Source organism: Salvelinus fontinalis, chromosome 3 (genome assembly GCF_029448725.1).
Source record: "Salvelinus fontinalis isolate EN_2023a chromosome 3, ASM2944872v1, whole genome shotgun sequence".
NCBI classification, from domain to species: domain Eukaryota; kingdom Metazoa; phylum Chordata; class Actinopteri; order Salmoniformes; family Salmonidae; genus Salvelinus; species Salvelinus fontinalis.
In genome coordinates this window covers 18,341,006-18,357,311 of record NC_074667.1, presented here as the reverse complement: position 1 = coordinate 18,357,311, position 16,306 = coordinate 18,341,006, and the positions used below count along the sequence as shown (strand labels likewise).

At 41.4% G+C, this 16,306-nt stretch overlaps 1 protein-coding gene across 1 annotated transcript; it reads left to right on the top strand.

Annotated features, from left to right (window-relative positions):
* The first annotated feature begins 770 nt into the window (after window positions 1-770).
* On the top strand, window positions 771-14,489 carry LOC129840443 (cytochrome c1, heme protein, mitochondrial). The gene is made up of 7 exons (XM_055908348.1): window positions 771-903; window positions 6,822-7,012; window positions 7,253-7,379; window positions 8,975-9,132; window positions 10,014-10,174; window positions 13,004-13,104; window positions 14,007-14,489. Exons 1-7 carry the CDS (start codon window positions 823-825, stop codon window positions 14,109-14,111), a joined length of 924 nt encoding a protein of 307 aa, XP_055764323.1. The 5' UTR covers window positions 771-822; the 3' UTR covers window positions 14,112-14,489.
* Window positions 14,490-16,306: the final 1,817 nt, after the last annotated feature.

The window sequence follows — 16,306 nt, the reverse complement described above, 5'->3', positions numbered from 1 at the left end:
AATGCAATTATGGCAACACACACAGTGTAGGTTGTAATATGGGGGGGGGGGGGGGCTTGGCTTCCCCAGTGTTTTTACCCAGGCACCGCTACTGCTGGAAGGACATTACAGCTCTTGTAAAGCAGAATGACAAATCATTGCCATTTTGCACACTGTTGACCAAATTTTACCAGACAGCTGATTTTATGGGGCTTTGACTCCATCTACTGGTCTATCTCATTATTCAGGTCGACCCAATATGTTACCTACAGCATGCTTGAAACATGCAAAAACAAATATTTTAATATGATTATACCAGTGTACCTTTTATTTACAAATATGACAGTCATGGGCTGCATGTTAGATTTTTTGGGAGGGGAAAGTAGGCCCTGCACTCTCCAGGGCAGGGGATTATTGGAGGACAGCTGCTGCACGAACACACTACACTGCTATCTACACGCTTACAAACCAATGCTGCCATCTCTTGCAACTTCTGACCAAATAAGACTATTCAATAATTTCAAGAAGAATTAAACAGTTAAACACAGTTTTGTCATCTTAAAGTCCCCCGACCAATAGGTGTCGCCGTTTTTATTATGGCCTTCACAACTTTTTATGAATTAACTTCAAATAACGTCTGATATTCGCTATATTTCATTCGTTCGAACAATAAAACATGATTATGTAGACATTGTCGATACACATGACACAAAATTGGCTGTCAAACACTTAAAGCAAGGCAAGGTTGTATAAACACATCTTGTGTAATTTTCTGTAGGGAAGGGGAGGGGCAGTGGATTCAGCCGCGTTCCGCTGTCTTTCGAGGCATCAGACGACAAAAATATGGCGGCACTACGAGTGGTCGTGCTATCGGGGACTGGACGAGCCTTCCTATGCACGCCAAAAATGATCAAGGCTCCTCGGGTATGCTAACATGTTTATGCTGTTTTGGAGTTTGTTCGTTTCTAAAAATAAATTTAACTTTCAAAGCCACCCTGACAGCTACCCGGGTAGCTAGCTTACACATACAAGGTCACTCGGGCAATGATTACGTTACCCAGTGTGAGGTAGATAGCTACATGTTAAAGTGCAACTCAGTGTGCTATATTTGACGTGATGGGTGGTTGATAATAGTGATGTTACGTTTGATACCGGAGCATGTGTTGAAATCGAAAAGCAGTTTACTTTAAAATCAAAGCAGTATGCCGGTATCACCAACCTGGTCTCATAGTATTTCGTATTACTCTGTACATAAATCCGGGACATCCATTTAGTATGGTGTGTATCAGTACTTGACTTGGACGGGAGCTCACCTGAGCTGAGTAACGTAAACTAACTCACTCCTGTACATCGCCTTGGTCCGTACAATTGACCTTATTTTAGCGCCCAAAAAACGTAATACTTCCAGATCAACTGTAATGTCAATACCATTGTAAAGCACAATTTCTCCCCTTTCTAACAAAATCATTGACGAGGCTTTTGAGTCATGACTGCTTGTAGTGATGAAGCAACAAATGACTAGGTATCACCCTTACCACTGTCATTGTCCATTTCTTGTTTTTAAATGGTAGAGAGAAGTGCTACACCTGGTGGAGAGAGATTGTAAGACAGAAATAGTTGCTTTATGCGTGCTGTATGTTATGGCATGATACATTTGTACGGAATGGGGTGAGTTTACGTTACCGGTGTTGTGCCGAAAAGTTCCCCCCTGCCAGAACCCCCCCTTCGCGTGAACGCGCACGCACTCAATTCTTCATTGCTTTGACTTGCTTGCTTGCTAGTTGAGATTTCTGATCACATTAGGCTGTGTTTCATTTTATTTTTTTATGGGTGATTTAGTTATGGACTAATACACATGAACAAATAGCCAAACTGAAAATTGCAGACATTACTAGTGCCTCCCGTGCGATCAAACCGACATGTAAAATGAAACGCAGCAAAACGTAATCAGAAATCTCAACTAGCAAGCAAGTAGCAGCAAGGAAGAATTGAGTGCGTACGCGTTCACGCGAAAGGGGGGGGGGGGGGGGGGGGGTCGGCACAACACCAGCACCACACGTTCTACAGCTTGATCTCCTGTTCCTCTTATTGAATATTAGCTCAAAAGCATTGTGGAGGTCCTGCACCTAAATATAAACAGTACTATTTCAGTCCAGGTCAAGCACGGGTATGATTTTATTTGTGTCCATCACCCATTTCATATGATATGTTACAAATTAAAATTACTATGAATTATAGCTAGGTGGCTAACGTTAGCTGGGCTAGGGGTTAAGTTTAGGAGTTAGGTTAAGGATTAACTTGAAGGGTTAGCTAACAAGCTAAAATAAAAATTGCTAAAATGCTAAAGTTGTTGATTATGAAATACACTGATTGTTTAAAGCAAAACTACCAAAACTATTACTGATGGTGAACCTGAACAATCAAAATCAAATCTATTGTATGCTCTGTGCTGCATGCATAGCCAGATTTGTTTCCGGTACCACTAGCTTACTTTTATTCCGGTAAAACACAATTTAACAGGGCATAGATGAAAATAACATAGCAAATTATAATTAGCTAACGCTCTTTTGTACACTGCGCTGTAATGTACAATTTACCTTATTTTAACATCCCAAAAAACATAATACTTTTAGGTTAACTAATATGAATACCATTGTAAAGCTGAATTTCTTCCCTTTCCAGCAAAATCAATGACAAGACCTTCATGTTGCCGTCTGCATGATTGAAGAAGGCAATGAGCTCTGTCGAGTCTTTTTAAAAATGGCGGGTGGAGAAGCGACACCTACTGCGTGATAGGAATAAGCCTTGTGTGCAAACTGCTTTTTTCACCTTATCTGTCTAACTTATCACTGCAAAAATGTAAATAAAACACTATAAAGAGTTTATATAATGTGTCATATACCTATTTGAAGGTTTGTGTTGAATTTGAAACTGTTTTTTAGGGCGGGGCTAAAGTTATCTCCGGTCTTCTGGTCAAACTTCGGAGGTGAGCACACCACCCACCGCTTCAGAGTATATTACTCGCTAATGTCCAGACTAGATAACAAGGTAGAAGAAATTAGGGCATGGGTTGCTTTCCAGAGAGACATCAGGGATTGTAACAATCTTTTCCATGGAAACATGGCTCTCTCGGGATATGCTGTCAGAGTCGATACAGCCACCTGGATTCTTTGTACGTCGTGCCGAAAGGAATAATGATCTCTCTGGGAAGAAGAAGGGCGGGGGTGTATGTTTCATGATTAACGACTCATGGTGTAATTATAACAACATACAGGAACTCAAGTCCCTTTGTTCACTTGACCTAGAATTCCTCACAGTCAAATGCCGACCGTATTATCTCCCAAGGGAATTCTCCTCGGTTACTGTCACAGCCGTGTATATCCCCCTCAAGCCGATACCACGACGGCCCTCAAGGAACTTCACTGGATTTTATGAAAACTGGAAACCATATATATCCTGAGGCTGCATTTATTGTAGCTGGGGATTTTAACAAAGCAAATTTGAGAACAAGGCTGCCTAAATTCTATCAGCATATTGACTGTAGTACTCGTGGTGGCAAAACTCTGGATCACTGCTACTTTAACTTCTGCAATGCATACAAGGCCCGCCCTCCTTTTGGCAAAACTGACCACGACTCCATTTTGCTCCTCCCTTCCTATAGTCAGAAACTCAAACAGGATGTACCCATGTTAAGAACTATTCAATGCTGGTCTGACCAATCGGAATCCACGCTCCAAGATTGTTTTGGTCACGCGGACTGGGACATGTTCCGGGTAGCCTCAGAGAATAATGTCGACGTATACGCTGATTCGGTGAGTGAGTTAATAAGGAAGTGCATGGGAGATGTTGTACCCTCTGTGACTATTAAAACCTACCCTAACAAAGAAACCATGGATAGATGGCGGCATTTGCACAAAACTGAAAGTGCGAACCACCGCATTTAACCATGACATGGTGACTGGAATTATGGCCAGATACAAACAGTGTAGTTATTCCCTCCGCAAGGCAAATAAGCAAAATGTCAGTACGGAGACAGTGGAGTCGCAATTCAACGGCTCAGACACGAGACGTATGTGGCAGGGTCTACAGACAATCAAGGACTACAATAAGAAAACCAGCCACGTCATGGACACCGACGTCTTGCTACCAGACAAACTAAACACCTTCTTTGCCCGCTTTGAGGATAGTGACACCGACCCGGCCCACTACCAAGGACTGTGGGCTCTCCTGCACTGTAGCTGACGTAAGACATTTAAACGTGTTAACCCTTGCAAGGCTGCTGGCCCAGACGGCATCCCTAGCCGCGTCCTCAGAGCATGCGCAGACCAGCTGGCTAGTGTGTTTACGGACATATTCAATCGCTCTCTATCCCAGTCTGCTGTCCCCACATGCTTCAAGATGGCCACCATTGTTCCTGTACCCAAGGAGGCAAAGGTAACTGAACTAAATGACTATCGCCCCGTAGTGCTCACTTCTGTCATCATGAAGTGCTTTGAGAGGCTAGTCAAGGATCATATCACCTCCACCGTACCTGTCAGCCTAGACCCACTTCAATTTGTCGCCTAAAACCCTCACAAACTTTTGCAGATGCACAATTGAGAGCACCCTGTCGGGCTGTATCACCGCCTGTTATGGCAACTGTACTCCCCACAACCGCAAGGCTCTCCAGAGGGTGGTGTGGTCTGCACAACGCATCACTGAGGGCAAACTACCTGCCCTCCAGGACACCTACAGCACCCGATGTCACGGGAAGGCCAAAAAGATCATAAAGGACAACAACCACACAAGCCACTGCCTGTTCACCCTGCTACCATCCAGAAGGTGTAGTCAGTACTGGTGCATCAAAGCTGGGACCGAGAGACAGAAGCTGTTTTTCAATCTCAAGGCCAGCAGACTGTTAAACAGCCATCACTCACACACAGAGGCTGCTGCCTACTTACAGACTTGAAATCATTGGCCACTTTAATAAATGGATCACTGGCCACTTTAATGTTTACATATCTTTAATTACTCATCTCATATGTATATACTGTATTTTATACCATCTATTGCATCTTCCCTCTGTCATTGCTCATCCATATATTTATGTATATATTCTTATTCCATTCTTTTACTTAGATGTGTGTATTAGGTAGTTGTGGAATTGTTAGATTACATGTTAGATATTACTGCACTGTCGGAACTAGAAGCACAAGCATTTCGCTACACTGGCAATAACATCTGCTAACCATGTGTATGTGACCAATAAAATTAGATTTGATTTTGAGAAGTAAACGGCGGCTTTTGAGAGTCATGATGGCTTGCAGTGATGACGCAAAAAATGAATGCATTCAGTACAATTGACTAGTGCTGCGTTTCAAACTCAAGACACCCTCGTCCACTTACCCTCGCTTTATGCCCTTGGGGGAATCCCCGTCACCATATTGGACGTCGGTCCAAACGATTAGCCAAACGAGAAGTTTGCAACGTAAGCCCCTCAGCCCTCGTTTTTGATCGAGTGTACAATTATGCTCACTTCGGGGCTTGAAACGCCCCATAGTACAATCATTGCAAATTGAATATCCGCTAAGAAAAGTCTGCCGAAGGGTCAGTTTTTTCCTCAATATTATCGGGCCATTACCATGTTAATCAATGCTTGAATATAAACGTAGTTCACACCTCAGATTTTGATGCTAACACATTCGCTACAGTCCCATTCGTTTTTATTGCAGCCTCGTTTGAATGCAGCGGTTGCGCAAATTTGTACGAAATGGGGTTAGTCAACAGTACATCGGTTGTTACTCAACTAAAGCTTAATATCACACAAGACTTTTTGGGGTTTGAATGCTGAAGGTGCCACGTAGATGTACAAGATCAGGAACAGGCCGTTTACCTCGCGTTGGTCAGTGCGCAGTTTGACCAGGCTACTGATGTTGCCTGTGGTTGATCGGCATCCAAAATGACTTTTAGATCAATGACTCAACACAGTTACATGCAGTTCGACACTGAAGGAGAGAAAGCATCAGTTGTCACAAAATGAGGTATTTTCGTAAGGTAGAAAGATTATAATATGAGTAAACTTTTTTGTGTGAACTGGCGATTTGTAACGTTTGAATTGATTTTTCTGACCAATGCATGCTACTTTTGGATCGGTTTGGGGTCTGCTGACTGATGCACTTGTATCTAATACATTTGAATAAGGGACCGATGTGAATTGTTACATCCCTACACTATAGTATTAGTTACCTAGCAAGCTAGAAAGGAAAACCCAGGTAGCCAGCATTATGAGATTTTAACTGAGCCAGAGCAGAGGTAGTTTGAATTTTCCATAGCTAACGTTGTTCGGTAGCTAGATAGCCAGTTTGAAAACAATTGACTCGAGACTTGCTAACATTAGTCAGTATTTTATGAGGCTGCAAACTGGGAAACGTCCTCCTAACTACGTGAGCTTGTTTCTCGGTGTTTCATGTGTGGTTATCATTATACTTGTGAAAGGTATTTGATGCCAGCCAGTATAGCAAATTGATATCCTACTGACTTCATGCAACTTCATTAATCACTAGCTATGCTATCTATGTTGCTGTTTGCCTACCCCAGTCCTCTTGTGATGCTAGAAGGCTGACTCTTTTGGTATCTGTTGTGAAACCAAGGATGGATAAAGGGCAGTTTCATAAGTGCTTAGTTGTATGCCTTTGCCTTGACATGGGACGCATATTCAGTGATCTCGTGAACCAACAAATATTGACCACAATATTATGGTTATTTTGGCTAAGGCAAAAAGTATGGCGACGAATACCTCAAATGGATAACAAATGTCAGTTTGTTATCTACATTCATTCTATGTCAACTCTCTTCCTCAACAGGCCAACATGTCGTTTGCCAGTCTACCCAGGTCAAAGAAGGTGGCCCTGACAACATTGGGCGTGTTGACAACTGGAGGGGCCGGACTGGCTCTGATGCTGCAGCAGTCGGTTAAGGCTTCAGACCTGGAGCTTCATCCCCCCAACTACCCCTGGACCCACAGCGGCATGCTGTCAGCCCTCGACCACGCCAGGTATTAGCTAACTCCTAACCATGAAGGCCATACAATTACTTTAACATATCTCGTGTAATTGCATGATACATCATATGATATCACCAAGGCTTTTTCCAGTGCTAGCAATAGGAAATTTGATTTGAGACATTTAGAATCTTAAGGAAATATAATTTTTCTCAAGGAATCTTATTACATGCTAGATCATATTTACCTGAAAAAGAGGACTGGATGTAATGTCTGTTTTTCATTATATTGCAGCATTCGCCGTGGATATCAGGTGTACAAGCAAGTGTGTTCAGCGTGTCACAGCATGGAGTACCTGGCCTTCCGTAACTTGGTCGGCGTGTCGCACACAGAGGCCGAAGTGAAGGTTTTGGCTGAGGAGGTAAGGGTTTGTCCTTGGCCATTAGATTAATTAACTTCTTATGGCTGCAATCCCGTTAACGGGATGATATGACAACAGCCAGTGAAAGTGCAGGGCGCCAAATTCAAACAAATCTCATAATTAATATTGTTCAAACATACATGTATCTTATACCATTTTAAAGGTAATCATGTTGTTAATCCCACCAAAGTGTCCGATTTTAAATAGGCTTTACAGCACCACAAACGATTGTTAGGTCACCGTAAAATCACAGAAAAACACAGCTATTTTTCCACCCAGAGACAGGAGTCACAAAAAGCAGAAATAGAGATAAAATGAATCACTAACCTTTAATGATCTTCATCAGATGACACTCATAGGACTTCATGTTACACAATACATATATGTTTTGTTCGATTAAGTTCATATTTATATCCAAAAACCTCGCCATGTTCAGAAATGCCTCCAGAATATCCGGATAAATTGCAGAGAGCCACTTCAAATAACATAAATACTCATCATAAACTTTGATGAAAGATACATGTTTTACATAGAATTAAAGATACACTTGTTCTTAATGCAACTGCTGTGTCAGATTTCAAAAATCTTTACGGCAAAAGCACAATATTCAATCATCTGAGAACAGCGTTCAGCCACAAAAGGAAGCCATACAGTTACCCGCCAAATTGTGCAGTCAACAAAACTCATAAAAAGCATTATAAATCTTCACTTACCTTTGCTGATCTTCGTCGGAATGCACTCCCAGGACTCCCTCCTCCACAAGAAATGTTTGTTTTGTTCGGTAATGTCCAAGTAGCTACTTTTGTTAGCGCGTTTAGTACACAAATCCAAACGCTTGTGCAGGTCCAGCCGAATGTCGGACGAAAACTTCAAAAAGTTATATTACAGGTCGAATAAACTTGTCAAACTAAGTATAGAATCAATCTTTAGGGTGTTGTTATCATAAATATTCAACGTTCCAACCGGAGAATTCCTTTGTGTCTATAGAAGTAATGGAACGTGACCAGGACCTGGCTCTCTGCCAGACCACTGACTAATTCCCCTCTCATTCAGCCCCACATCACAGTAGAAGCTTCATTCAAGGTTCTACAGACTGTTGACATCTAGTGGAAGCCGTAGGAATTGCAAACAGATCCATATCCTACTGTGTTTTCAATAGGCTTTGAGTTGAAAATCGACCAACCTCAGGTTTCTTCCCAGGTTTTTGCCTGCAATATGAGTTCTGTTATACTCACAGACATAATTCAAACAGTTTTAGAAACTTCAGAGTGTTTTCTATCCAATACTAATAATAATATGCATATATTAGCAACTATGACTGAGGAGCAGGCTGTTTACTCTGGGCACCTCTGTGCACCTTTCATCCAAGCTACTCAATACTGCCCCTGCAGCCATAAGAAGTTAAACAAGGTCATGGCCTTATAGATGACTGTCAGTCACTGGCTAGAACGTGTCCTTGGGCAACGTTTTAGGATCAGCTTTTCCAAATCCTAACTTTAACCATTATGACTGAAAAATTAAAAGCTGACCTATCAGTTTCTAGGGACATCTTGGTCTTTCTCCATGTCACTGACTACTGTCTGTTCTCTGCTCAGATTGAGGTGGTGGATGGCCCTGACGAGTCAGGAGAGATGTTCACCCGTCCAGGAAAGCTCTCAGACTACTTCCCCAAGCCATACCCAAACCCAGAAGCTGCCCGTGTGGCAAACGGGGGAGCCTTACCCCCAGATCTCAGCTACATTGTCAATGCCAGGTACTGTGCTGCTCACTCCAGAGCAATGTTCTCCAACCTTTTCTAGCAGGAGAGCACAAGCTACTATTTTTTTTGGTAGCTTTCTAATAGGCACGTTCTTCTCTCCTTCCCTGGGTCCTTAGTGCACTACTTTCTCTTTGACTAATTCCCCTTAAATTGTGCATCTAGTGCCTGAGGAATGTGGCGGTCTAGTGGTGGTTCCGCACTGCTGCTGCTCATTTCATGGCAAAGTTTATAAATAACAAATAATACATAAAAATGATATACTTCTGCCTGGTAAGCCTACGTTGCTGTTAACATTTGAATTGATAAGGTTTTTGGTAAAGCATCTGTCAACCTACAAGATGGTTATCACATCAACTCGCTACACACGGAGTGATAGACAAATGTACTCGCCACACAGGCGGGCAATATTGCTGGAAATTAATTGTCAGATAGTGTTAGGTTTGGCTTTTTAAGCCAATAGTGGCTAACCAGCGTTGGGATAATGTCAATGGTACATTGATTAGATGGGAGCTTGCGGTGTCTGATACTTGTACGATTTGTTTATGACAGTTTGCAGTGGAAAATGTATGTATTTTCAGAATTGTTTGGCGAGCTACTCATAGGTGGGCTGCGAGTTACCGGTAGCTTACGATTGACCTGTTGGAGACCCGTGCTCCAGAGTATCTGGGGATTTGGGAATATCGACAGTAAACGAAACGTTAGATTCAAGGTAGAATATATTGTAACCTTTTCTTCACCAAAAATGTTTTTAAGTGTCTAGAAAGCAGGATAATACTTTTGTAAATCCACAACAAGACACTCCACTGCTATTACCATGATATTATACCTTAGCTTGCAAGTGCTATGTCCTAAGTTGTTTTTCTCCATTGTTCCAGACATGGAGGTGAAGACTATGTGTTCTCCCTGCTGACAGGCTACTGTGAGCCCCCTGCTGGAGTGGAGGTGAGAGAGGGCCTCTACTACAACCCCTACTTCCCTGGCCAGGCCATCGGCATGGCTCCCCCCATCTACAATGAGGTCCTGGAGTTTGAGGACGGTCAGTAGGATTCCCTCTGCTAGGGATCACTAACTTGAAATAATATAATGATAAATCAATTCAGAAAGTGCTTCTTTTTTTTGCATCGCTCGCACGACTCCATTTTGACCCTTGACATGCCAGACTAAATATCTAGGTTCTGGTTATAGATTAATAGACTAAGGGCTCCAGAGTGGCGCAGCGGTCTAAGGCACTAGTTCGATTCCAGGCTGTATCACAACCGACCGTGATTGGGAATCCTATAGGGCAGCGCACAATTGGCCCAGTGTCGTCCAGGTTGACATTGTAAATAAGAATTTGTTCTGAACTTACTTGCCTAGTTAAATAAAATGATTCGATATTGGATATATACTGAACAAAAATAAACGCAAATTCAAAGATTTTACTAATTTACACTTCATATAAGGAAATCAGTCAATTTAAATAAATAAATTAGGCCCTAATCTATGGATTTCAAATGATTGGAAATACAGATATCCATCTATTGGTAAAATATGGCTTTTTTAAAAGTAGGGGCATGGTTTAGTATCTGGGTTGTCCATCTTTTGCCTCATGCAGCGTGACATCTTATTCGCATAGAGTTTATCAGGCTGATGATTGTGGCCTGTGGAATGTTGTCCCACTCTTCAATGGCTGTGCGAAATTTCTGGATATTGGCGGGAACTGGAACACGCTGTCGTACACCAGAGTATCCCAAACATGGTCAATGGGTGACATGTCTGGTGAGTATGCAGGCCATTGAAGAACTGGGACACTTTAGCTTCCAGGAATTGTGTACAAGTCCTTGCGACATGGGGCCGTGCATTATCATGCTGAAAAATTTGGTGATTGAGGTAGATGAATGGCACAACAATGGGCCTCAGGATCTTGACACGATATCTCTGTGCATTCAAATTGCCATCAATAAAATGCAATTGTGTTCATTGTCTGTAGCTTATGCCTGTCGCTACTATAACCCCACCGCCAAGGCCACTCTGTTCACAACTTTGACATCAGCAAACCACTCGCCCACACAACGCCATACATGTGGTCTGCGGTTGTGAAGCCAGTTGGACGTACTACCAAATTCTCTAAAACGACGTTGGAGGCAAGCATATTGTAGAGAAATTAACATTACATTCTCTGGCAACAGCGCTGGTAGACATTCCATCAGTCAGCATGCCAATTGTACGCTCCCTCAACTTGAGACAACTGGCATTGTGTTGTGACAAACCTGCACATTTTTAGTGGCCTTTTATTATCCCCAGCACAAGGTGCAATGATCATACTGTTTAATCAGCTTCATAATATGCCACTTCTGTCAGGGGGATGGATTGGCAAAGGAGAAATGCTCACTAACTGGGATGTAAACAAATTTGTGTGCAGAATTTGATACCTTTTTGTGCGTATTAGAGGTCGACCGATTATGATTTTTCAACACCGATACCGATTATTTGTAATAATGACAATTACAACAATACTGAATGAACAATGAACACTGCTGCTGCCTACCACCGCCTCGTCAGACTGCTCTATCAAATCATAGACTTAATTATAATATAATAACACACTGAAATACGAGCCTTAGGTCATTAATATGGTCAAATCCGAAAACTATCATTTCGAAAACAAAACGTTTATTCTTTCAGTGAAATACGGAACCGTTCCGTATTTTATCTAACTGGTGGAATCCATAAGTCTAAATTTTGCTGTTACATTGCACAACCTTCAATGTTATGTCATAATTATGTAAAATTCTGGCAAATTAGTTCGCAACGAGCCAGGCGGCCCAAACTGTTGCATATACCCTGACTGCATGCAATGAACGCAAGAAGTGACACAATTTCCCTAGTTAATATTGCCTGATAACATGAATTTCTTTTAACTAAATATGCAGGTTTAAAAAAATATACTTCTGTGTATTGATTTTAAGAAAAGCATTGATGTTTATGGTTAAGTACATTCGTGCAACGATTGTACTTTTTTCGCAAATGCACTTTTGTTAAATCGTCCCTCATTTGGAGAAGTTGGCTGTCTTTGTTAGGAAGAAATGGTCTTCAAACAGTTCGCAACACGCCATGCGGCCCAAACTGCTGTATATACCCTGACTGTTGCACAGAACGCAAGAGAAGTGACACAATTTCCCTAGTTAAAATAAATTTATGTTCGCAGGCAATATTAACAAAATATGCAGGTTTAAAAAATATATACTTGTGTATTGATTTTAAGAAAGGCGTTGATGTTTATGGTTAGGTACATATTGGTGCAACGACAGTGCTTTTTTCGCGAATGAGCTTGTTAAATCACACGTTTGGTGAAGTAGGCTGTGATTCAATGATAAATTAACAGGCACTGCATCGATTATATGCAACGCAGGACAAGCTAGATAAACTAGTAATATCATCAACCATGTGTAGTTAACTAGTGATTATGTTAAGATTGTTTTTTATAAGATACGTTTAATGCTAGCTAGCACCTTACCTTGGCTCCTTGCTGTACTCGCATAACAGGTAGTCAGCCTGCCACGCAGTCTCATCGTGGGGTGCAATGTAATCAGCCATAATCGGTGTCCAAAAATGCTGATTACTGATTGTTATGAAAACTTGAAATTGTCCCTAATTAATCGGCCGACCTCTAGTGCGAATGGAACAATTCTTGGATCTTTTATTTCGGCTCATGAAACACATGTTGCATTTATATTTTTGTTCAGTGTAGTTTAAATCTTGCATTTTTGTCATTAAGCAGACGCTCTTATCCAGAGCAACTTAGTCAGTGCGTTCAACTAAAGTAGAGAAGACGATCACATCACAGTCATTGCAAGTAAAACCTTCCATTTTCATGTGTTGACAGGAACCCCAGCCACCATGAGCCAGGTGGCCAAGGACGTGTGCACCTTCCTCCGGTGGGCGGCCGAGCCTGAGCACGACCAGCGCAAACGCATGGGCCTGAAGGTAAGCTGGCAGGGAGGCGCTAGCCACTGCCGTAATGGAAATGGTTGTAATCAGAAATGTATTTGCAACCTAGGGTGTATTCAATAGTCAAACAGTTTTTTTTTTTTAAAATATACATTTTCCCCTTTCTCCCCAATTTGGTGGTATCCAATTGTTAGTAATTACTATCTTGTCTCATCGCTACAACTCCCGTACGGGCTCGGGAAAGACAACGGTCGAAAGCCATGCGTCCTCCGAAACACAACCCAACCAAGCCGCACTGCTTGTTAACACAGCGCGCCTCCAACCCGGAAGCCAGACGCACCAATGTGCCGCACCAACACCGTGCACCTGGCTCCCTTGGTTAGCGCGCACTGCGCCCGGCCCGCCACAGGCGTCGGTGGTGCGCGATGAGACAAGGATATCCCTACCGGCCAAACCCTCCCTAACCCGGACGACGCTAGGCCAATTGTGCGTCGCCCCACGGACTGTTTTTCAATAGAACATGTTTAACAATGGAGAAAAAAAAATGTGGGGGGGGGGGGGTACAAATGCAGGTAGTCCCTCTATTTTGGATTTTCTTTGGTTGGTTTCTAGTGAATACATCCCTGATTTAGGACATTCCTTTCCATTGTTTGACACAATACCTTTGTAGTCTTCAAAATTGGTAGGTCTATGTGGGGCATTGCTTGGATCCCTCAAGTCTTTTTAAATTATATTCATTACATTCAATTTCATATGTATGGAACCACTACTTGTCATGTTTTAAAACATAAAATAAGAAGTTTGAAAGGAGTCACTAAGTCAAATCCCCTGTTTTGGATTGGTCTTTTTGGCCCTTGCTTCCAAATTGCTCCCTTTCTACATTACACTCATCACAGTTGACATTGACCCCATCTCACTCAAACAATTTCTTCCCCCAGCTGCTCATGGGCTCTGCCATCTTGATCCCCCTGGTCTATTACATGAAGAGGCACAGGTGGTCGGTGCTGAAGAGCAGGAAGATCGCTTACAGACCCCCAAAGTAAAGACAGCTGCATTCTGACTGCCCATGTTGCTTCTCGGCTAAAATTCTGACCCCTCTGATTTGCGATTGTCCTTTAAAAAAACAACAACATGTATTTATGATATGGTTGCCCTAATTCACTTTCTGGGTAACCTCTCAATGAGTTATTTCCTCCAACGGGAAAGGATGTAAACACAACCTCTATACTGTTTTACTGTACAAAATAAATTATCGAAAGAAACGTGTCCAGGTTGTTGTCTAATGGTTAACCTGTTCTTTGATGGGACTCAAGTCCTGCAACCTTGTGCTGTTGGGAATCTGTCACATCATGGGTTCTCTACACTTTGTTGTGTAAATATTGAGTAAACACTGGTGTACCGAATAAACCGTTATAACTCGATGCTACCTGTGACCATGTTCTGCAATGCACCTACGCCACAAATTTCTTGTCTTGATGTGGTTCATACACTTTCTACATATTTAATTTATGCACTAATTTATAGTGATTCTTAAAAGTCTGGATAATCCTTGTCCAGCAAGGAAACTTTATTTTTATAGTTGAAAAATGTTGCATTATTTGAGCTTAATTTTTACATTTAGGTGAATTTTATAAGGGGAAAGTTTTGCTTTTGGAATTGTTTAAATATTCATTTCCATGTCTGCTCTAGGCCGAGAATTGCCCTTGTCTAGAGCAAAATATCCTAATTTCAAACTCTGTTAAATTCTAAAAACTGGCAATTAATATTAACTGCAAAAAAATGATCTAATGTAGTTTCTTGCAATAGCCCTCTGACGTTTGTCTAAAATCCTAAATTAATCATGAATGAGCATGGCTTATTTTTAACAATTTTGAAATCACCATGATCACAACCATATACTGTCAACTCTAGCTGCCTGAGATAAGATCTGCATTTTGGTTCAAATGTTTCTTTTAATAAGGTTTTTAGATTCGAAGCAATTTAGGAAAAACAAAATTGTTACTTTGTGTACCCCTTGAATGGATAAAAATGTAATTTGTCACCTCTAAAACATCTACTCTGTCGATTGTATTCTAAACGTCAGCTCGCTGAAAGATCAGAATTGTTATTGGGGATTTTCAAATGAATCATTTCATAGTTTACAAATGTTTGTATTGAACTTTTATTTTGAGGCAAATATGTCTTTTGAGTATTTGTTAACTTCGTCACTGATGGCTATTAAGATGTTCTTTGTGTTCTTTACACTATTGTTCTTTACACTAGATGTTCTTTACACTATTGACATATTTGCTGTGCTAGATCTAAGGGATAATGTTTCCTTTATAAATGTTTTAAGTTCTGAATCTAGAAAAACATGCCAAAATGCTAACAAAATTTGCCCTGAAGCATTATATAGCGCTATAAAATAAAACAAGTTTTGATATTTGTATTACATATTTGAATAATCTAATGTTATAATTAAACCGCAGCGTCAGTTTACTACTGAATACAATTTTTCTAAAAGCCAATTTATGCTTGATCTGAAATGTGGTTGGAGAATGTGACTCAATCGCGGAGCTTCAGAGGCATGCAGAGGCCAAACCAAGCTCCAAACAGCTCCGCTGTGCGCCTCTCAAATTTTGTAACTTTGTGGAGGGCTACTTAGAGCTTCGCTTTGACATGATTGGTTCGTGGTGGGTGAGGCGGGAGGTCCTGTATAAACACCGTCAGCCTGCTCATTATTAGGCGGCAGGTTGGTGAGGGCAGCCTTTTCTGAGCTAAATTGACCAAGACCACATAAAACCTCACATAATTCTGCCCAAAAACTATTTCTCTCAACCAGTAGCATATGTACTTTTTAGGTAAGCAATGCCCACTTTATCAAAGGCACAAAATATTGTGCTTGTCCATTCCCAGCGCTCCACCAACGTTCTGTCCCCCCAAAAAAACGAACATAAATCATGTATCAGTTATAGTATATGGTAGAAATAATGTGGCCTTTTCTGTAGCTTACAGGCTGGACATAAAGTGTATGACAACGTAATGAGGACCTACACTTTTTACATCATGCCGTTTTCTCCGATCAAATAGCCTAACCTAATTGGCGCTCAATCAAATAAACAATGCGCTGACATGTTAACAAACAACATATCCTAAAAACAGGACAGGTCAAAGTAAAATGGACAGTATGGAATTGACAATGACAAATGATGTCCAGGAGTTTCACCATATTGTCATGATCAGTGGTTTCAAGTTTGTA

Coding starts and splice junctions, on each gene's coding strand:
- LOC129840443 (XM_055908348.1), top strand. CDS start 823: ATGGCGGCACTACGAGTGGTCGTGCTATCGGGGACTGGACGAGCCTTC. Junction 10,175..13,003: donor GGTCCTGGAGTTTGAGGACG/GTCAGTAGGATT, acceptor ATGTGTTGACAG/GAACCCCAGCCACCATGAGC. Junction 13,105..14,006: donor GCAAACGCATGGGCCTGAAG/GTAAGCTGGCAG, acceptor TTCTTCCCCCAG/CTGCTCATGGGCTCTGCCAT.